At 41.4% G+C, this 22,434-nt stretch overlaps 1 protein-coding gene across 1 annotated transcript; it reads right to left on the bottom strand.

Annotated features, from left to right (window-relative positions):
- Positions 1-6,515: 6,515 nt before the first annotated feature.
- Positions 6,516-15,326, bottom strand: LOC137260694 (uncharacterized). Its single transcript, XM_067798284.1, has 3 exons — positions 14,924-15,326; positions 10,221-10,275; positions 6,516-6,690 (listed from the first exon to the last, which is right to left on the bottom strand). Exons 1-3 carry the CDS (start codon positions 15,240-15,242, stop codon positions 6,516-6,518), a joined length of 549 nt encoding a protein of 182 aa, XP_067654385.1. The 5' UTR covers positions 15,243-15,326.
- Between the last annotated feature and the right edge of the window lie 7,108 nt (positions 15,327-22,434).

The raw sequence follows: 22,434 nt of genomic DNA on the forward strand, positions 1-22,434 counted from the left end.
TGTCAGTCACTCTTTTTAGCATCAAGATCAACAGTTTATCTAAAGTCTTAAACGATTCAATTGATGGATCGTTATTTGTGGATGATTTTAATATTTCTTGTCGTGGTAAAAATATGCATACCATTGAACGGCAATTGCAGTTGTGTTTAAACAGGATTAATAAATGGTGTCTTGAAAACGGCTTTAAATTTTCTAAATCGAAAACTAACTGCATACATTTTTGTCGAAAATACAAACCACATAAAGACCCTGAACTGTTTCTAGATGGGACGACCATTAAAGTTGTGAAGGAAGCCAAATTCTTGGGTCTAATCTTTGATTCACACTTAACGTTTTTACCACATATTAAATCACTTAGAAGTAAATGCCTGAAGGCTCTTGACTTGTTGAAAGTGGTTTCAAATTCAAAATGGGGAGGGGATCAAGCTACCCTTCTCCATTTATATCGATCACTCGTTCGTTCTAAACTTGATTATGGCTCCATTGTCTATGGTGGAGCCTGCAAAAGCAGTCTTAAACTTCTTGATCCTGTCCATCACCAAGGTCTAAGACTTTGTCTTGGGTCCTTCAGAACTTCACCAATTGACAGTCTTTACGTTGAGGCCGATGAACCATCTCTTGCACAACGCCGTATCAAATTATCTTTACAATATATCATAAAACTATACTCTAACGAATCTAACCCTGCATATAACTGTGTCTTCAATCCCCTTTATGAGGATTTGTATAGCAAAAAGTCTTCTCTTGTTCCACCTCTTGGGCTCAGAATAAAGCAGTTTATTGCTGCTGCTGGTATTGAGCTGAACAATATAGCTCCTTCCCGTCTTCTTTCCTCTCCCCCATGGCAGTTGGTGAGGCCACAGGTTGACCTAACATTAACGACATTTAAAAAATCAGAAACTAGTGAATTACAGTATAAACAAGAATATAATCAATTGAAACATACATATAACAATTACAAATCCTTATTTACAGATGGGTCCAAGGACGGTGGTGCAGTTGCTTGTGCTACTGTCATTGGATCCAGAACAATATCTTCTAGATTACCAGATAATAGTTCTATTTTTACAGCAGAAGCTAACGCCATATTAACAGCTCTTAAATATATTCAAAGACACCCTAAACGTAAACAGTATATAATATATTCCGACTCTCTTTCTTGTCTTCAGGCTATTAAAAACATTTCTTGTAAACATCCGCTTTTAATTGAAATTATTGAACTGTATAATACTCTTGCTACTGGCCAATACGACATCGTCTTTTGTTGGTTACCCAGTCACGTAGGTATTTCTGGAAATGTGATGGCCGATCTTGCTGCCAAGGCGGCACTCAACAAATCTGTGACACCACTTTTTCTTCCATATTCAGATTACAAAGCTTGCATTAGAACGTATATCCGTGATCTGATGCAGAAGAAGTGGGACACTCAAGTAGGTATCTATAAATTACATGAAATAAAACCGTATATTGGTTACACCTACTTGGGTTGTCAGTCCAGATTTGAGGAGGTCATCATGCGACGATGTCGTATTGGCCACACAAGATATACACATAAATATTTGCTTAAAGGTGAGGATCCTCCGTTTTGTATCCCTTGTGATGGAAGAATCACAGTCAAGCATATCCTGCTTGACTGTGTCGAGTATTCCATCACAAGGGATCAGTATTTTAATTCACGAACTCTGAAGGATCTTTTTAATAACACAAGCTCTCATTTAATCATTGCATTTTTAAAAATTAGATTTATTGTCTGAATTGTAAATAGATAAATATTTTATGATTGGAAGTTTAAATTGGTAACTGTGCTTGTTAGTGGCTGTATCCTCAAAGGGGGTTGAAGTACTGTAAAACTATTGTCCCCCTGAGAGGGTACGTAAGTCCACAAACATTCAAAGTAAATTCAAACTTTCCATGTTTTTAATCGTAGCATAAGTGTCTTTTTTATTTGCATGGCTAGGTTTCCCAAATTGCTGCCAGCTGAGGGGATGATGTAAATCCAGCTAGGGTCCATGCAGGTAGCAAAGGTACTGTAAGTCCCCATGGTCCCTAGTATGGTGATCTACCTTCAGTTGTTAGCAATCTATAGCCCATTTTTTATCTTGTATTGTCCTGTATACATACATTGTTTTAGGTATAGTTACTAGTTTTATATTCTCATCTGTGATATTCTAGTTGTTTTACTGTCTCTTGTTGACAGGTTTTATAATAGATATATATATTTCATTTCAGTATTAAATGTTCTCGTCACGATATGGCTGAGATATTGCCGATGTGACGATAAATATTAACTCACTCACTCACTCACTCACTCATCCCTTTTGTCAAACACCTTCCTTTTCTCAACAAAACTCTGCACACAGGAAGCGGAATAATCCCACTTGTCTCCTGGATTTGCCTGCTGTAGGTGTTAGGCTGATAAATAAATGGAAAGAATTGTGTATTTACTGGTAGCCAAGGCAAGATCGCAGTTATCAGAAAGAAGATAGAAGTCTCCTTGTTCTGAGACATTTTTATTCACGAAGTCTTATATAGAGATCCTTAATTTTCCAGAGACTCACCACTAAAGTGTGCCATAGAACGTGAGCGCCGTGGAACGTGTGCGACGTGAAATGTGTGTGACGAAGAACGTGTGTACCATGGAAGGTGTGTGACGTGAAATGTGTGTGAAGACGAACATATGTGCCACGGAACGCGTGCGATGTGAAATGTGTGTGATGTGGAACGTGTCTGCCATGGAACATATGCGACGTGGAACGTCTTTGACGTGGAACGTGTGTGACGTGGAACACGTCTGCCATGGAACATTGCGACGTGTAAGGTGTGTGACGTGGAACGTGTCATGGCATGTACGCATGTGCAACGTGTGTGCCATATAACGTTTTCGACCTGGAACGTGTGCGACGTGAAAGATGTGACATTAAAAACGCGTGTGCCATGGAACGTGTGCGACGTGGAATGTGTGTCGTAAACGTGTGTGCCAGGGAACGTGCGCGACGTAGAAGGTGTGTGCCATGGAACGTTTTTGACGTGGAATGTTTGTGCCGTGGAAGGTGTGCAACGTGGGATCTGTGTGACGTGGAACGTGTGTGCCATGGAACGTGTGCGACATAGAATGTATGTGCGGTGGAACGTGTACGCCATGGGACGTGTGCGACGTGGAACGCGTGTGCCATGTAACGTTTGTGAAGTGGAAGGTTTGTGCCACGGAACGTGTGCGAAGTGGATCGTGTGTGCCGTGGAACGTGTGCGACGTGGAAGGTGTTTGACTTGGAATGTGTGTGCCATGGAACGTGTGCAACGTGGAAGGTGTGTGACGTGGAACGTGTGTGCTATGGATCATATGCAACGTGGAAGATGTGTGACGTGGGTATTTGAGGGTGGTGAACTGGTGATATGTTTTATGCAAGGTGAAATGGAGACAGGTATTTTTATACGCGTGCAAATAGACACCCCATGCAAAACATCAATCATGGAAATGCTCTGTCTTGCAGTATTCTCCGCACCCCATTCCACCTCCCCTACCCATCCCACACCACATCACCTGGTTAGACGCACTTTCTTCTTCACTCCACCCTACCCATCCCAACCCCATCACCCTTCGTCTTAATCATCTACCCTACGGTGGTCAGTTTACGCGACCAACCACCATTATGAATCTAATTTCAACACTACTGGGGTTGTCAAAGGAGAGTCGGACTGCATCTGTAGGAAAGGTCAGCATCTGCAAAGAAGACATCTCCATGTTCAAAGAAGGTTGCTTCACAGTGATGGTTCAAGGTACAATGGGAAACATTCTATCAGCATCTCTCATAGGAATGGATCTCTGAAAACCAGTGATGACACAAGGTGTTTGTTAAAAGGGCAAGCATGTTCTGCCTGGGATAACTCCTGCCATTCACAAGATCTCCTCGATAATGAAATCATTGTTTTGCCTTGCTCTGCACAACAGTACCGGAAAATCTAGTTCAGTTATTTGAAGTTATGACTGCAGTGAAGAGGGTTAAAACAAAAATAAATTATGTTTAGTAAATACAGTCGTTTTACAGCACTCTGGGGTCAGTTTTATGACACTGGCCTTTGTACGAATGTCACATTGTGATAAATAGTATTAATAATATCAAAAAACTGCTTTGGCTCCCGTTTCTCACACATACTCGCACACACCAACAAGGCATGTTAAAACCTTCATGAAGTAAAACTCACTCGAAAGTGTGGAAAGAACCAATCAGACTGTGCGGATTCCCCATCGCCCCTGACCCAGGTTTCTATCCAGATCCTTCTGCTGGTGTCCCTGAACCAGACACTCTTTGCAACACCAGTCATGTCCTTGTGGATTCGAAGTTCAACAAGATAAAGAGAGCGACGCACCCCAAACTGTTGACGTGAAGATGATGGGATATGTTAAGTGTGTCACTACCGGCGAGCATACATTATGCTTGCATAGTCTGCTATAAAATTACAGGCAAAGTGGAGATAACCGAGCATATGCAGGAAAGGTACGCTACTTTATGGATAGCAACTTTTGTATTATAGCATGATGCGACGTTTGGTAAATTTTCTTATACCATGAACGTGTGAGTAAAGTAATATAGCACAGAACGGACTTATATACATGTAACAGGGATTAGATGTACATGGAACAGTGATTAAATAAGTCAACTGGAGGGTATGTGCGAAAGGCATTAATAACAACAAAATCATGCAAGACGATAACCTGAGATAAACGATAATGATATTAGTGGCTTAATGGTGAAAGCCATGTCATGTCGACAATTTCGGGGTAGTGAATTATTTTATGAGCTAGTAATTTTCAGCCATATGTAGTCCGACTGGCTAGCATATTTTGGTAACAATGTCGCGCATTGGACGGATGGGATGAGGTATTCTTAGTTTTGGGTAATGATGCTTGTTCTCTGATCCTGCGGAGGTATGGGATTCGAAGTTTCAGCCATCGAGTTTCACTGGCTGGAGTTTGTTGGCGTCTGGTTTACTTGCAGGATGAAGGTATTATTGCTCAACACGCTTGAGTGGGTAGTGGTTAAATCGGGTGAAGACATGACATGGCGGAGGTGCTGGATTTCTGTGATGGGGTTGGTAAAGCTCATCGCGGCTCTGGTGAAGGTGGAGAGTATGCCAGTTTTGGTTCTCAGGGGGTGATTGAAGTCAAAGTGTATTTAATGTCTGGAGAGGGTTGGCTTTCACTAGATACTGATTTGGGTCTTGTTTGACTGCATTCTGATTACAAGGACAGGTGGAAAGGGCAGCTGGCATGTTTTCTGTGGTGAACCGCATGCATTGCCTGTATGCAAGTCGGTTGTGTGCTTTACTCTTGCTTCATACGGTATGAGAATCTATACCGAACCGTCACATCATAACATAATACAGACTTCGTTGTTCATTAGTAGCGTACCTGTCTTCATCAACTTCTGAAATGGCAATTAAAACGGTAGGTGTCTCAAAGGTAGGTACCACTCAGGTCTGTCAGAAAGGTGCCCATTATAGCCGACAGGTAGGTGCACATCATGGAAGACAGGCAGGTACCACTCATACTGGACAGGAACGTACTACTCATGTCTGACAGGTAGGTATCACTCATGTCTGACAGGTAGGTGTCACTCGTATCTGCACGATAATACCACTCTCCTATCTAACAGGTAGATGCCACTCATGTCGGATAGGTAAGTACCATCCAGGTCTCACAGGTACGCACAGGTACCACTTATGTCTAACAGGTAGGTATCACTCATGTCTGACAGGTAGGTGTTACTCGTACCTGCACGATAATACCACTCTCCTATCTAACAGGTAGATGCCACTCATGTCGGATAGGTAAGTACCACCCAGGTCTCACAGGTACGCACAGGTACCACTTATGTCTGACAGATAGGTATCACTCATGTCTGACAGGTAGCTACCGCGCTTGTTTGACTGGTCGGTACCACTCGTATCTGGCATATAGGTGTCACTCAAGTCTGATATGTAGGTGCTACTTATGTCTGACAGGTGGGTATCACCAATTTCTGGCAGCTACCTACCACTCATGTCTGACAGGTAGGTGTTACTCTTTGCCGACGGGTAGGTGCCATTCACATCTGGCAGGCTGTGCATATCATGGCCGACAGGTAGGTATCACTCATGTCTGACAGGTCGGTACCGCTCATGTCTGGCAGTTAGGTATCACGCATACCTTACAAGCAGGTGCCGCTCATATCTGACAGGTAGCTACCACTAATGCCTCACACATAGGTTCCACTCATCCCTGACAGGTATGTACCACTCATATCTCACAGATAAGTATCACACGTCTCTTACAAGTGTGTACCACTCTTGTCTGACCAGTAAGTGCCACGCATGTTTTACAGGTAGGCCTTTCATGTCAAATAGGAACGTGTCACTCATCTCTGACAAGTATGTACCACTCTTGTCTGACCAGTAAGTGCCAAGCATGTTTTACAGGTAGGTGCCTTTCATGTCAAATAGGAACGTGTCACTCATGTCTGAGAGGTAGGTATACATCATGGTCGACAGGTAGGTGCCACACATGGCACATCATCATCTACAGATCTCGAAGACTTTCTCGAAGGACGTATAATGCTAACGTCAAGATTCACCTCAATCCAGGGATCTGCATCATCCAACCTTGGCTTCCAGGCGGAAGGAGATCCTCCAATGGCATTCGTTCCTGGATACCTGAAATCGTAAATGTGATAGAGCGATCCTTACCATGTAAGACATGGAAAACGTTGTTTTTTAGCAAACAAATTCTCATATTGAAATTTGAGACATTTTACATGATATCATTTGTACATGTTACGACTGTTTGGTGGTATATTGTTCATCCAGTTTCAGAAAGTCAGGTCCCTGCGGAAGCGTATGAGGGCCACGGTGAAAATTATTTTACTATCTTCTACGTAGGACTTACTACTTAGTATCTCCCACGTAGAAATTAGTACTTAATATCTCCGAAGTAGGATGTAATTTCTATCACTTACTTATTATCACCTACGTAGGACTTAGTATCACCTACGTAGGACTTAGTATCACCCACGTAGGACTTAGTATCACCTACGTAGGACTTAGTATCTCCTGTAGGAGATGCTCGATAATATACATATACCTGAGATGGTCAACTTACTTCCCCCAGACACGGAAGCCATTTCGTTTTTGACTTTTTCAGTCATTGTTTTGGAGTTTACAGCCATGTGTTTCATTTACGTTTAGAGTGTACAGTTATGTGTTATAGTTACCATTAGAGTCTACTATCATGTGTTTCATTTACTCCAAGAGTCTACTATCATGTATTTTACTATCTTCTACGTAAGACTTACTACATAGTATCTCCCACGTGGAACTTAGTACTTAATATCTCCTACGTAGGACGTAATTACTGTCACTTACGTAGGTCTTATTATCACCTACGTAGGACTTATTATCACCTACGTAGGACTTAGTATCACCTACATAGGACTTAGTATCACCTACATAATACTTACACAGGATAGTATCTCCTGTAGGAGATGCTCGATAATATACATACATCTGAAATGTGTCAACTTACTTCCCCCAGACACGAAAGCCATGTCGTCTTTGACTGTTTCAGTCATTGTTTTGGAGTTTACAGCCATGTGTTTCATTTACGTTTAGAGTCTACAGTTATGTGTTATATTTACCATTAAAGTCTACTGTTTTGTGTTTCACTTACTCTAAGTGTCTACTGTTTCCTTCACCATTACACTCGTGTATTCAACTATACTACTCATCAAAGGTTTAGACTCCGTAGTATAAACGTAGCCGCATACTTCAGTCACCTGTTCTCAACTAGATTTTGCAAAATAATCCAAAGAAGTTTAAAGATGCTGTTTACACATCAACTGATGTATAATAAAACAAATGCATGAAGTTGACAAAATTATTGTCAAATGTTCAACAAATGATTAAACTCGGTGAAAAATGGCAAATTCTTATAAGAACTTTACACAATACGCAGCAGTTCACATGTACGATATTTGCACATGCTTTTCAGCAATTTGATGAATCATCCTCGTGCAATTAATCTACGTAACGTCTGCAGTTGTTTCCCCCAAGTTGGTGGAGAAATTCATCTTCGTTGTAACCATGCATGCATATACAACATATAGTGGGTGTTTTAAGTGAGTCTAGATTTATGATGGGTGGTATAATTGTTGCATATTACTTTCATGTGTTGGACCGACTGTTGTACTTTACTGCCTCGCGTTCAGTTTGCCATATTGTTACGCACTGCAGTTAGTTCACTGTTACATGTTGCATTTTGTTACATTGTTCTTTTATGCGCTGGATATTTCAGAGGTCGTTGCACATTAGTCGTAGTCTGCGTGCACTGACGTGTCTATCGGTGGCAATCTATGCGTACTTATATCCTTATACTTATACAAACAACTATAATGACAGTCTTTTAATTCCGTATTGCTTTACGCCGCATTCAACACTATTCCACCCGAGTGAAGTCAACAATTACGAAAAAACAAACCGCAAACGAGCATTATATCTGATCCAACCTAGCCGCATGAGGACAAGCAAAACTTTCGGAGGACGTGTCCTAACGAAAATTTCATATCAGAACCTTCCCCCCCCCCCCCCCTCCCTCCTCTGTCTGTGTGCATGAGTGCGTGTGTGTATTTGTGTGAGAGAGAGAGTGAGAGAGAATGCCAATAACTGCAATAAGATCAAGGTCCACGTCACCCAAACGTAATACACACACACACACACACATACACACTAAGTGTGTAGTAACACTGCGTGCATTTCTACTATCTAACGTCCTACATAACCAAACATTTCTCAGTTTAGTAACCACACTTCATGATCCGATATATAAAGAGCTACGAGGCAGATAGTATGCCCTACGTACTAGATACGTAGGATATACTAAGTCCTACCTACGAGATACTAAGTCCTACCTAGAAAAAAGTATATCCTACGTAGGAGATAGTGACACCCTAAAGGGTTTTCACCGTGGCCCTACTATGCTTCCGTAGGTCCCAACCATGAATGAACGGAGAGCTACTTAATGAGTAGACACATATAAGGCTGGCGACACAGGGATGCGCATATACTCTTCACATGAGAAGGTGACATTGACTTCCAAAGGTTAGATAATTACATATGTTGCATGTCTCAAACGGCCATGAAGCTGTGAGATTGTGATGACACAAGACATGTCAGGGAAACGACCTTACTAGACCCCATGTAGTGTAAGACTTTACTATATAGACTCCGTATAGTGTGAGACCTTTCTATATAGACTCCATGTAGTGTGAGACCTTACTGTCTATACAGATTCCATGTAGTGTAAGACCTTTCTATATAGACTCCATGTAGTGTGAGACCTTACTGTCGATACAGATTCCATGTAGTGTAAGACCTTTCTATACAGACTCCATGTAGTGTGAGACCTTACTGTCTATACAGATTCCATGTAGTGTAAGACCTTACTGTATAGACTCCATGTAGTATGAGACCTTACTGTCTATATAGATTCCATGTAGTGTAAGACCTTTCTATATAGACTCCATGTAGTGTGAGACCTTACTGTCTATACAGATTCCATGTAGTGTAAGACCTTACTGTATAGACTCCATGTAGCGTGAAACCTTACTGTCTATACAGATTCCATGTAGTGTAAGACCTTACTGTATAGACTCCATGTATCGTGAAACCTTTCTATACAGACTCCATTTAGTATCATGTTATTGCGATGTTGTGACATGTCACCACAATTCGTGTTGTGCTATAAGAATTTCTTTTGGGGCCGTATCAGTGTGTCACTATATCGTGCCGCTCGACCGATTTGTCGCCATATGACATGAAATAGTACTCAGGATGCTGCGCGATGTTCAAAATCAGTTGTTCCTAAATTAATCGAAGTAATGAGAATATACTCGAATCTATCAACGAAAAGCTGAAAACTTATTTTTAAAGGTAACTTCATGTAACAACAATATACTAGAATGAACCAGAATCAAATTCGCTCCCTAAAAACATAACCCTTGCCACATAACTGATAACATAGGAATTTCGTAGTATAGCGGCAGCATGCAAACGTCCCGTCAGCTAGATAAAAGTAAGGTAGACTCGATGTGTTCAAATTCCGTGTTTTGGAATACTGATATCAGGTCATCCCTACAAGGAATTTCAGACGTTGTTCTAATTCAAACTTAAGAGGGAAGACAATCACCTACCCGTCTCTTTCTGATGAAACGCCGATCACTTCTTGTATCTGCATGTCAACCAAGTCTGTCAGAGAAACAGGGACAGCTGAGTTACAACACATTTCACACACTGCAAAGTGGCGCATGCCCGGCACAGATTTTAGACGATGTATATGTATAGAGAGATAGATGGGAGTGTCTTTTGATATGAAATATATCACCACGAGTTGATAAAGTATCCGAGGTTTTTCGATGATGTGTCATCCTTTATCAATGATTGTTGATTTACTTGATACCAGAACGCATCAGGATAAGATTTTATTTTTTATCTGTAAGATCACATTGTATTGGGTTTCAATGAAAAATGTACATCTCTGAACACGGTTCTGCCATTAGACATACAGCGCAGTGATGTCATAGCATTTAGACGTCATCAAACTCCTGACGTCATACCATCGTAGGGGCAATGTGCTGTGAAGATTCCCGGCAATTGAACAGCATCGCCCAAACGCAACAACCATCAACAACCTGCACGTAGACTCATGAACTGTGAAGAGTGATTGCCTATCGATTTTAGTCAGTCTTGCCTTTGTCTTCGTCCAGTAAACCTCTTGTGCTGTATATCTGTGTTGAGTGTTATGTGGGCCTGAAGACCTTAAATGGTGGAAGCGGTGGGATCGCGAAGAACTTAGAAGGAAGAGCAACTCTACCAAGAATTACAAGGAATGTGCTCTTCATCGAACTGTATTACATGAAATAAAACCGTATATTAGTTACAAATACTTGGGCTGTCAGTCCAGATTTGGAGAGGTTATTTTACGACGATGTCGCTTTGGCCATACTAGATATACTCATGAATACCTTTTAAAAGGTGAGGATCCTCCATTTTGTGACAACCCATGCTTGCCATAAAAGGTGACTATGCTTGTCGTAAGAGGCGACTAACGGGATCGGGTGGTCAGACTAGCTGACTTGGTTGACACATGTCATCGGTTCCCCATTGCGCAGATCGATGCTCATGTTATTGATCACTGGATTGTCTGGTCCAGACTCGATTATTTACAGACCGTCGCCATATAGCTGGAATATTGCTAAGTGCGACGTAAAACTAAACTCGCTCACTCGCTCCATTTTGTGATGAGAGAGTCAAGGTCAAGCATATTCTGCTTTTTCAACTTAGTATTTTTGTTGTTATAATTTTGGCTAGCTTTCCGTACACACGCCGGCTGCTGAAGGCATGGTGTAAATCCAACTAGGGCCCATGCAGGTAACAAAGGTACTGTAAGTCCCCATTGTCCCAAGTATGGTGATCTAGCTTCAGTTACTGGCGAACTATAGCCTGTTTTTATGCTGTATTGTCCATATAATGATATTAGTTTTAACTTTCTACGCTAGTTTTAATGCTAATTGTGATATTCTAGTTGTTTTACTGTCCTTTGTCGACAGTTTTTTTTTTATAATACACATATACTCCATTTCAGTGTTAAATGTTCCCATCACAGTATGGCTGAAATATTGTCGATGTGACGTTAAATATTCATTCACTCACTCACTCACTCACTCATCGAACTGTAAAGTGCGTTTGTTCCATTTTGTCATTTTGAACTTGTGGTTGAACTGTTCCATCTTCTGTATGATTGACATTGAACATTGAAGCAAGATACCCATCATTTCATCCTGGATGAACGTGGTACAAGTCAATAAAATTCTGGCGATATCAAGGATTTCAAAATTTCTATGTTTGATCCCAAACGGTCAACTTTTGCGAATTTTAATGAAAATGTGGATGAAGTAAAAGAGTGGGCCTTAACTGGAACTCCGATGAAAGTTCCGTGGTTTAGCTTTAGTACTTCCTGCAGGGTTCACGAGTATTCACTGTGTTTGAGTATTCCAGCACAAGGGATAATTCTTTTAAATCAACTATCAACTATGAAGGATCTTTGTAAAAAGTAAAATGAAAATTATTGCCCTCCTGCGAGGGTACGTAAGGCCCAAAACATTTCAAGAACATTTAAACCATCCACTGTTTTTAATCGTAGTATATGTCTATTTGTAATTATTGGCTAAATATGTCTAAATTGCTAACATCTGAAGGGATGGTGTAAATCCAACTGGGGTCCATGCTGAGAGCAAAAGTAATGAAAGCCCCCATTCCCCATGGTCCCTAGTATGGTGATCTACCTTGAGTTGTTGGGAATCTGTAGCCTGTTTTTCATACTATATTGTCCAAATAGTGATAGAATATGCTTAAAGCCCATGGTGAAGCTGGCAGTGTAAACTGGACTTATGTCAGAATGTTGTTATTTCAAACTGGCTATTCATATGCTTGGATTTTTCAAGAATGTGGAAATGTATGTCATTTTATGACTTTGTTTAAACAGACATGTATAGAGTTAAACATTCAGTCTTGGTATGGGAAAATATAAGCATTTTCATTCTTGAAAACCTACTCTTCTTATAAAACAGTCTTTGAACAAGAAAAGTATCTAAATGCTGATATTGATAGAGATTTGATTAAAACACTTGCAAAGTTTAGATGCTTATCACATTGTTTAAAAATTCAAAAACTGCGTTCTAACAAATGTACTGATCAGAGTGATTTGTTTTGTGAACGCTGCAATTTAAAAGTTATTGAAGATGAGGAAAGTAGAAATAATCTCCTACCAAATATTTTTTGTCAGTATCCAACAAGAGATAAGTTTATTCAATTGATGTCATGTACAAATAAAAACATCATGAAAGGTCTAGCCATTGACCTTGGAAGGAATATGTATAATTGTACTTAATCTCCCACACCTTAATGTACATTTATAGTTAACAGAATTGTATGAATATACATTCAGTGAATACTTTGTATTTGCACTCTGGGCCACGCGGCCTCCAATACTGAAATAAAGTCTTCTCTGTCTACTAGTCGTAACTTTCCCCACCAGTTTTAAATCTAATTTTGATATTCTAGTTGTTTTTTATATGATATACATATATTCTATTTCAGTGTTAAATGTTCGTGCCACGATATGGCTGAATTATTGCCGATGTGACGTTAAATATGAACTCACTCACTCACGAGTATTCAACGATATTTCTGATGACAACAAAGCTGACTATGCAACTCTGAAAGCCGCTTTGATTAAAGAACTTGATAAAACCAAAGCGTACTCAGATTGCTGCTGGGGAGTGCAGAGACATGTGTAGAAACTCCCATGAACCGATCAGGTCAAGGTTGATGAAGCATACCCGTCATTCGCAAAAGCTAACAAAAATTAATTTTTGTTGAAAAAGATTTTTGATGGTTTGTCAAGTAAGAAATTAAGAGAACTCAACAGTGCCTTTTGTCCGCCATTATCAAAATTTGATACTCTTGTAGACATGGCTAGACGTCTTACGACTTTTGTTTGCGAGGACAGTGATAAGTTTGTGTTTCTTATCAAGTGTAATTATTGCAAAAGGTGTATAGAGAGACAGGGTTACAAGAAGAAACGAGATTTAGGTCCATCAAATGTTTGTGGCAAGTTTTGCTCTTCAAAGTCAGCTGCTGAAGACCGTGATACAGAGTCACGTGATATGTCACGTGATAAGTATAGAAGCATTCTGTGTTATAACTGTCGGAAATACGGGCATATTGCGTCCAAATGTCCAGATAAATCCCATATACGTTGTGTACCAACAGTAACTTTCCTCCAATTCCTCAATTCACAAACCACACAAATCCGTCTTGGTAGTCTTTCACTGCAATTAAAGCTAGTGGAGCTAGCATCTCGTTCATAAGTTTGTCTTTACTTTAGAGAGCTTTTCCAAATGGACCCGAGAAAGTCCCGGGGTAGAATAGGCTTTCAGTAACCCATAAAAGGCGACTGTGCTTGTCGTAAGAGGCGACTAACGGGATCGGGTGGTCAGGCTCGGTGACTTGGTTGACTTGGTTGTCGTGGGTTCCCAATTGCACAGATCGATGCTCATGTTGTAGATCACTTGATCGTTTGGTCCAGACTCGATTATTTACAGACCGCTGCCATATAGCTGGAATATTGTGGTCCTGTGCCTAGAGCTCAGGTCATCATCAGTTGTTAAGCACCGTCGAGCTCATACAGTCCTTGAATGGATGATCGTGTTTGGCAGTTTGAGTCCTGGGAGTTCTTAGGACTTCGGTCCTGCCATACAACGAAGCACATGGGAAACATGTGGTCTCACCTTAGGCAAGTGAGTTTGCTCAAATGTGCCTCTGTTCACCTAGCAGAAAATGGGTACCCGGTGAGATAAAGTCCTGTGATTATAACCTTCTAGCGCCAAAGAGGCAGCTTGGGTTATCCAGGGTGATGATAATCAGATCCTGATTACACCGTCCAGTGAGCAACTAGTCAGATGGATACTAGACGCTATGTAAGTGAATTATTATCATTATCATAATAAAGATCACTTTCGTAGTTTTAACAAAAACAGTTCTGGGCACATGTATTCATGACCTTTACTGCACACACGGGGAAAGAAACTGCGTTTGAAATTTTATTACTGAATTCCCATTGTAATAATTTCAGTTGAATGAAACACAACTGCGGATTCTGTATATACCTTAAACATGATCATGAACGGCCTGTTTACATCCAGTCGTCATCGCATAAAGAAGAACTTATGATCTGTACAATCCCTAAAGTCAGAAATAGAAAAGATCAATGTGTTTACTCGCAAAATCTCATAAAGAAAGGAAGTAGGATCTTGTGATAATCTAGAATTCTCACCTGGTGTCTTGTAGTAGACGTAACCCGGCCCATTGACAAGTAACCAGGTTTGAGGGCGTGCCAGAGGACAGATGCAGTCCTGGGTGCCCTGGTTGTAGAACACGTTACAGATACCAACACGGTTACAGAAAGACAGACACTTCAGCAGGCTTATGGCAGTGGAACGCTCTCTTATTCCAACGTTGACCTTCTTCCCCTGATAATCGCTGTCTGAAGACTGAAAGTCATGCCAAGAGCATTTATTGTCTGCTATGCTCACCCCGGCTGATATGAACATACAGACGGCAGTTGTCCACACTGTCCAGCATCGGTCAAACATGACTGTAGGAAGTTTTGTAAGGTTAAATATTAACTCAGTCACCGTAGGAAGTTTCAACTGACACGTTGACGCTACTCCGGCTACTACAGTGATGTTTCTACATATTGCTGTCAGCCACTGGCACTAAGTATCGTCGCCAGGAGAGACGTGTAGGTTCTAATTGGACAGGCATGTTTAGATATTTAAATAATAAATGTATGTTTTGACTGGACAGATACCCAGCCTACTAACTGCAGTAGGACAGGCATATAACTATGTTGCTCTGTTCAGAGCCTTTTAGCGATGACTGAAGTCGATCTATTGATTACTTGTCATGCATTCCCTGTCCCGTTCATTGGCGACTAACAATGCAGAAATTCCAACGATACAAATGAATACAAAAACACATCCACATCACTCCCATCCTGATGTATTTTCACTGCCGGTTGCCTATTGAAGCTCTCATTGACAGTAAGATCATTTTGAGGCAACTCATCGTGTTGCACCCGTGGATCTGCAAAAACAATTCTTTCCTTATATGCCAACAAGAAATTACCTGTTCTGTGTACCAAAGTGGAAGTTTGGAAGTTTGTGTTATCATTTGGCATCGGCCACGAACAACTGTATAGCGATCATGCATTATGTATATCGGCTTCTCAAGACAACATAACGAATACATCATGGCAGTAAGGTTACATTACTTGGAACCTTCAACATGATATTGACTTTTTTGTCAAGTGTGAATGACTGGACCACAGCATGTTTCCCTCACAAAAGGGTCGTGCACACATACGTGAATCGTTTGACATTGTAGGAAGGCGTCCAACGTGATGTTGAGTGATGGGGACTATTGTCCTCGTACTTTCATGTTCCAGTATTTTTATTGCCTTTGAAAGATGCGAACGTGAGTTTGTAAATGCAAAAAGTCTTGTTTTTGCCTGTTTGGTTGGGTGTTTTGGGATTTTTTATTTATTATTATGTTTGACAGATTAGGACTGAAATGCAGCAGAGAGGGTTCAGGTGATCCTGGCACAGTCAGACCTCATCAGCTACAGCCCAGACAGCGAATGAGACTTCTTCCAGGAAACACTGCCTAGTCGAACCCACCAAGAACTTTCCGGAGAATATGGAGGCTCCATAACACTGCAGCCTTCTGCCTTACCCAGATTGTCAGCAGGGCTGTGCTTCCGGTGGAGAACCCATGCACTCTCCTGATCTGCGCCAAAAGTTCAGGAGGTACCAAACCAAGGGCACCGAGAACAATGGGAAGCCTGACGACAGTGCACTTGGGATGCAAGCGAGACATTTCAAAGGCGAGGTCCGCATATTTATCATGTTATTTCCTGAATCTTGCCAATCACGTTGCTGTCAAAAGGGACAGACCATTCAATGATATAAATAATTTTATTGGTCTTATCAAAAAGTTCAAGATCAGGTTTGTTGGCTGGATTTCGTCTCAGGCGGTATATAGGCCTATTCCAGAGAAGTTTAAAAAGCATCATTTTCCAGGACGCCCTGGACATGTTCAGGGTCGTACCATGGATGGACCTCGGGGTAAAAGCCACAGGCATGGTGGAGACAATAGTGAAAGGAGCGAACCATGCCATCATGTCTTTTAAGATATGCTGTTTGTGCCAAGGAAGGGCATCCACTGACAAAGTGTTGGACAGTCTCTGTAAATTCATTGCATAATCGTCAGCTCATGTTAACATTTTGATTAAAAATCACATTTTGACGATTGCGAGTTGGAAGTGACTGGTCCCAAGCAGCAAAAAGGAAGTCTTCAGTTTCACATTTGAGATGACCAGCTGACTTCATCCAGGCGAAGGAGTCGGTTGCATTGCTCTTCTGTTTCACACACTGCATGTACACACGATGCAATGGCTTCTCAGACAGCTTCTCCACAAAGGACCGACTCTGGACAGACTTGGTAAAGAACTTCACCTGGTTTACTCCCATCGTTGTACCGTCCAGCAGTACAGCGCCATCACGAAAATCAATCTCAAATTTCATATTGTGTCTTATTATTATTATGCTTTACAGTTTAGGACTGAAATGCAGCAGAAAGGGTTCCGGTGATTCTGGCATGGTCAGGCTGGTCAAAGCCACAGGATGGCGGAGACGATAGTAAGAGCAGCCAGCCCTGCCATCATGTCTTTTAAGATATGCTGTTTGTGCCAGGGAAGGACATCCATCGACAAGGTGTCTGACAATCTCTGTAAATTCATTGCATAAATAGGGATTTATAAATACATTTCGTAAAAGTGTTTGAAGCGCACCTACAATCACCCAAACAAGCTTGCAAGATCGTCAGACCAAGCACTCACAGTTGGACCAGTGAGAGCAAGTATGTTTGATTCTAATCAAAACATTAATATTAGACAGCACAAATCTGTTAGCTACGTTCTTAAAACTTTAAATATGAGGATATATATTTTCATGCTTTTAAAAAGATAACACAATGCTATAAACGATTAAAGTTCACGCACGTTCTGATTGCTTTGGCGTATTTGTACACATAACAAGCATCGAGTGGGGGCCGATCCGAAACAGAAAGGAGCGAGTGGTGACGAATAGATATAAAGGAGCGAGTGGTGACGAATAGATATGAAGGAGCGAGTGGTGACGAATAGATATAAATTCACTCTCATTCACAACAGGCACCCGTGAACAGCCACCTCCTCGTGGTGGGTGCTGGGTAACGCTAAGAGCTGTTCAAACCCCCGTGTGGACCCGGGTCAAATAGGTCCATAGCACCCCATTGCTGGTCGCAAGGAGCGACCGAATTGGGCAACCTGTTTGCCGTGGGTTGCGTCCCGTGTCGGTGGAGGACGGTAGTCTGGTGGTTGAGGGCAGTAGGAACCTGGAACCGTGTTCCTGTTGCTCAACACACCACTTTGGCCCTTACTTCACCTAGACGGGTGGTAGAATCGGCCCGATTCTATCAATCGGCTGGTCACGCCATGCCCTGTGCATAGCAATTATGTTTTGCACGCTTATCTTATTGGGTATTGGTCATCTTGATTTCTAGTATACAAATGATTGCAACATAAATTTGCCTAGAGTCCTATGCCAGAAGGCGGTGGCTCATGGGCCAATCTGGCATTATTGACCTCCGGGTTCTACTTGTCATCAGGTAAATGTCTAGGGCGGAACCAGCCTTACTTTCACTCTGTTTGACTATTGTAGCTACCTGTGTCTCTTTTGCTGGAGACCCGTGAAGGTCCCGGGGTAGAATAGGCCTTCAGCAACCCATGCTTGCCACAAAAGGCGACTCAGCTTGTCGTAAGAGGCGACTAACGGGATCGGGTGGTCAGACTCGCTGACTTGGTTGACACATGTCATCGGTTCCCAATTGCGCAGATCGATGCTCATGTTGTTGATCACTGGATTGTCTGGTCCAGACTCGATTATTTACAGACCGCCGCCATATAGCTGTAATATTGCTGAGTGCGGCGTAAAACTAAACTCACTCACTCACTCTTTTGCTGGAGTATAGCATCCCTGTAACCCTGGTGCTTGTAGTTGGCTTCCACTTCGACACCGTCCTTGTTGACACTCCATGGTGGGTGGGGAGCAGGGATGTTGAATCTTTTTCCTTATCATGGCAACCTTACAATACACTGGTTCACGATCGAAAAGTAAAAGACGGCATCTAGATACAGAAATCATTTCATCTGATGATGACAGTGTCTCACAGGTTACTGCTGACTCATGGCCGCGGTTTCTGGTGGTCGATGGAATTAATGGTACACCCCTTAAGATTAATCCTTTTGTTGTTTCTAAGGCTGTTGAAGGGATTTGTGGAGACGTTAAGAACGTATCGCGTTTACGAAATGGATCCCTGCTAGTTGAATGTTTAAGACGTCAACAGTCTATCAATTTACTCAAAGCAAGCCATTTTGGAACCACTGTAATTTCTGTCTCGGTACACAAATATCTCAATTCTTGTAGAGGTGTAATCCGTGATCGTGCTAGATGTCTGTCTGACATGTCTAAGGATGAGATAGCGATAGAGCTGAAGTCTCAAGGAGTAACATCTGTGAAGAGATTTACTAGGAAGGAGCAAGACAGGATTGTTCAAACGACCACGTATCTTCTTACATTTGCCTTACCAAAAGTACCACCATCAATTAAGGCAGGTTATTTCAACATTGGAGTCGATGTGTATATACCGACTCCACTCCGTTGTTATAACTGTCAGAAGTTTGGACATGGGGCCAGGTCCTGCAATAAATCTCAAACATGCTGTCGTTGTAGCAAAACTCATGAAGGTATGGATACCTGTACAGATGGTATTAGGTGTGCTAACTGCAATGGTGACCACTTCTCTTCTTCAAAATCCTGTCCATTCTTTCAGAAGCAATCCCAGATTATCAAACTGAAGTATACAAATAATATTTCTTTTTCGGAGGCAACAAAATTACTGACAGCTCAGACTCATACAACTCGGTCACTTTCTCACTCTTATTCTGCTATTGTTACCTCTTCACAGAGCACAGTTGACAGAGCATGTCAGACAGACATCTGCTGGGTCACTGATAAACAATCAGTTACTCCTGAAGACAACAAATCATCAACGTTGGCTTCACAGACTGTTATTCAATCTGGACCTCCGCTTGCTCGAGAGCCCGAGACAGTGGAAAACTCACAAAATAGTGTAAAACTTACTAACAAGGAAAAGAAACAATCAAAGAAGAAAGGATCTAGGACCCTCAAACATGTAGAGGTGCCTTCCCCAGTAACATCCCCTGTAGAGGTTCATAACAACTTTGAACCTCTAGACATGGAAGTCACTCCATCTCCGACAACTCAACGGAGAGGATCTTCCTCAAGATCCCGATCTCCAGTTCAGCCTCCATGAGCTGTTCATTCAATATCCTTCAGTGGAACTGTAGAGGCCTTCAAAACAATTTCACTGATTTGCAACTATTAATTCAAGACTTCAAGCCAGCAGCAGTATGTTTGCAAGAAACGTATCTAAAACCCACGGATAACTTTCATATTAGACAATGTGATTCATACCACTGTTTCTCGTCTCCCGGTAATAAAGCTACAGGGGGATCTTCTATCTTGGTGAAGCAGGGAACTATCCACAGTCTTGTTCCTCTCACTACCCCTCTTCAGGCAGTTGCAGTCCGTGTTACTCTGCATATTGTTGTTACCTTGTGTTCATTGTATATTCCGCCATCATCGACTCTGCAGCAATCCGATCTTCAGATCCTTTATGACCAACTCCCAAAACCTTGTATTATCATGGGAGACTTAAACGGTCATAACCCCCTTTGGGGTAGCAGTAACACCAATGGGAAAGGAAGAATTCTTGAGGATTTCTTCACGAATACTGATTTATGCATTTTCAATGATAATTCTCATACATATCTTCATCCCGCGACAGGTTCATACTCCTCTCTTGATTTATCTGTGGCTGATTCCAGTTTATACAATGAATTTGAATGGTCAGTCCACGACGATCTTTGTGGAAGTGACCATTTTCCCACTATACTTTCAGCCATAAACCCCAGTGACGCTGCACCGTCGTCTAGATGGAACTTTAACAAGGCAGATTGGTCTTTATTCGAGACCTTATGCACTAACAGACTAAAACCAGAATTCTTTCTCAATGTGTCTGATCCTATTCAAATGTTTTCAGATGAATTAAACATGATTGCCGATGATTGTATTCCCAAGTCCTCTATGGTTCCACATATTCGGAAGCCATGGTTTACTATTGATTGCAAACAGGCTAGAAGGGCTAGAAAAAAGGCGGAAAAATATTTCCGTCGACATCCAACCGTCCATAACTTAAACCAGTTTAAAATTTCAAACGCCCAGGCTCGTCGTACATTTAAACAAAGTAAACGACAGTCATGGCGAAATTATGTTTCTAGAATTAACTCACGAACACCTATTTCTAAGGTATGGAATATGGTGAAGAAGATAAAAGGTAAAGGTTCCAAATGTAGTGTGCACCATCTTCAGGAGGGTGACACTCTTTTAACCGAAAAAGCTGATATTGCTAATAAACTAGGTGAAACGTTAGCTAAACATTCCTCCTCATCCAATTATTCACCGACTTTTCAGAAATTTAAAAACCATCAAGAAAGAAAGACTATTAATTTTAATTCAGATAATGGGGAGGATTATAATGAACTATTTTCTATTCATGAGCTCAATGCTGCTCTTGGGCAAGCTCATGACACTGCTTCAGGACCCGATAATATTCATTATCAGCTCCTAAAGCATCTCCCTGAATCGTGTTTAGAAACATTATTGAATATCTTTGACAGTATCTGGACATCTGGCAACTTCCCACCATCATGGCGCAATGCCATAATCATTCCTATTCCTAAACCTGGCCGGGATCATACCGATCCATCTAATTACAGACCAATTTCTTTAACTAGCTGTGTTTGCAAGACAATGGAACGTATGGTTAATAATCGTCTAGTCTGGTACCTGGAAACCAACAACCTCATCACTGACATTCAATGTGGTTTCCGGAAAAATCGTAGTACGATCGATCATTTGGTACGTGTCGTGGAAAACACATGCGTACTATTGAACGGCAACTACAATTGTGTTTAAATAAAATTGATAAATGGTGTCTCGAAAACGGTTTTCGGTTTTCTAAATCCAAGTCTAATTGTATACATTTATGTAGAAAATATAAACCGCATAAAGATCCTGAACTGTTTCTAAATGGATCTCCCATCAAAGTTGTCAAGGAGGCCAAATTTTTGGGATTAATTTTTGACTCACATTTAACGTTTCTACCCCATATCAAATCCCTCAAAACTAAATGCCTGAAGGCACTTGACCTGTTGAAGGTCGTTTCAAATTGTAAGTGGGGAGGGGATCAAGCTACCCTCCTACAACTTTATCGATCATTGATCCGTTCGAAACTTGATTACGGTTCAATTGTATATGGTGGAGCCTGTAAGAGCAACCTAACACTTTTGGATTCTGTTCACCACCAAGGTCTCAGACTTTGCCTTGGCTCCTTTCGAACATCACCTGTCGACAGCCTCTATGTCGAGGCTGATGAGCCATCTCTTACCCAACGCCGTGCCAAATTGACCTTACAGTATGTAACAAAATTATATTCCAACGAATCAAACCCTGCATATAACTGTGTATTTCATCCCTTGTATGAGGATTTGTACAGCAGGAAGTCTTCACTTGTTCCGCCTCTTGGTATCAGAGTGAAACC

This window comes from Haliotis asinina, chromosome 14 (assembly GCF_037392515.1).
Source record: "Haliotis asinina isolate JCU_RB_2024 chromosome 14, JCU_Hal_asi_v2, whole genome shotgun sequence".
Classification (NCBI taxonomy): domain Eukaryota; kingdom Metazoa; phylum Mollusca; class Gastropoda; order Lepetellida; family Haliotidae; genus Haliotis; species Haliotis asinina.

Excerpts from the sequence above, each read along its gene's own strand:
- LOC137260694 (XM_067798284.1), bottom strand. The coding sequence starts at position 15,242 with ATGTTTGACCGATGCTGGACAGTGTGGACAACTGCCGTCTGTATGTTC. Across the intron at positions 10,276-14,923 it reads CGTCTACTACAAGACACCAG|ACTTGGTTGACATGCAGATA; the intron begins GTGAGAATTCTA and ends TTTCTCTGACAG. Across the intron at positions 6,691-10,220 it reads GTTTCATCAGAAAGAGACGG|GTATCCAGGAACGAATGCCA; the intron begins GTAGGTGATTGT and ends TTACGATTTCAG.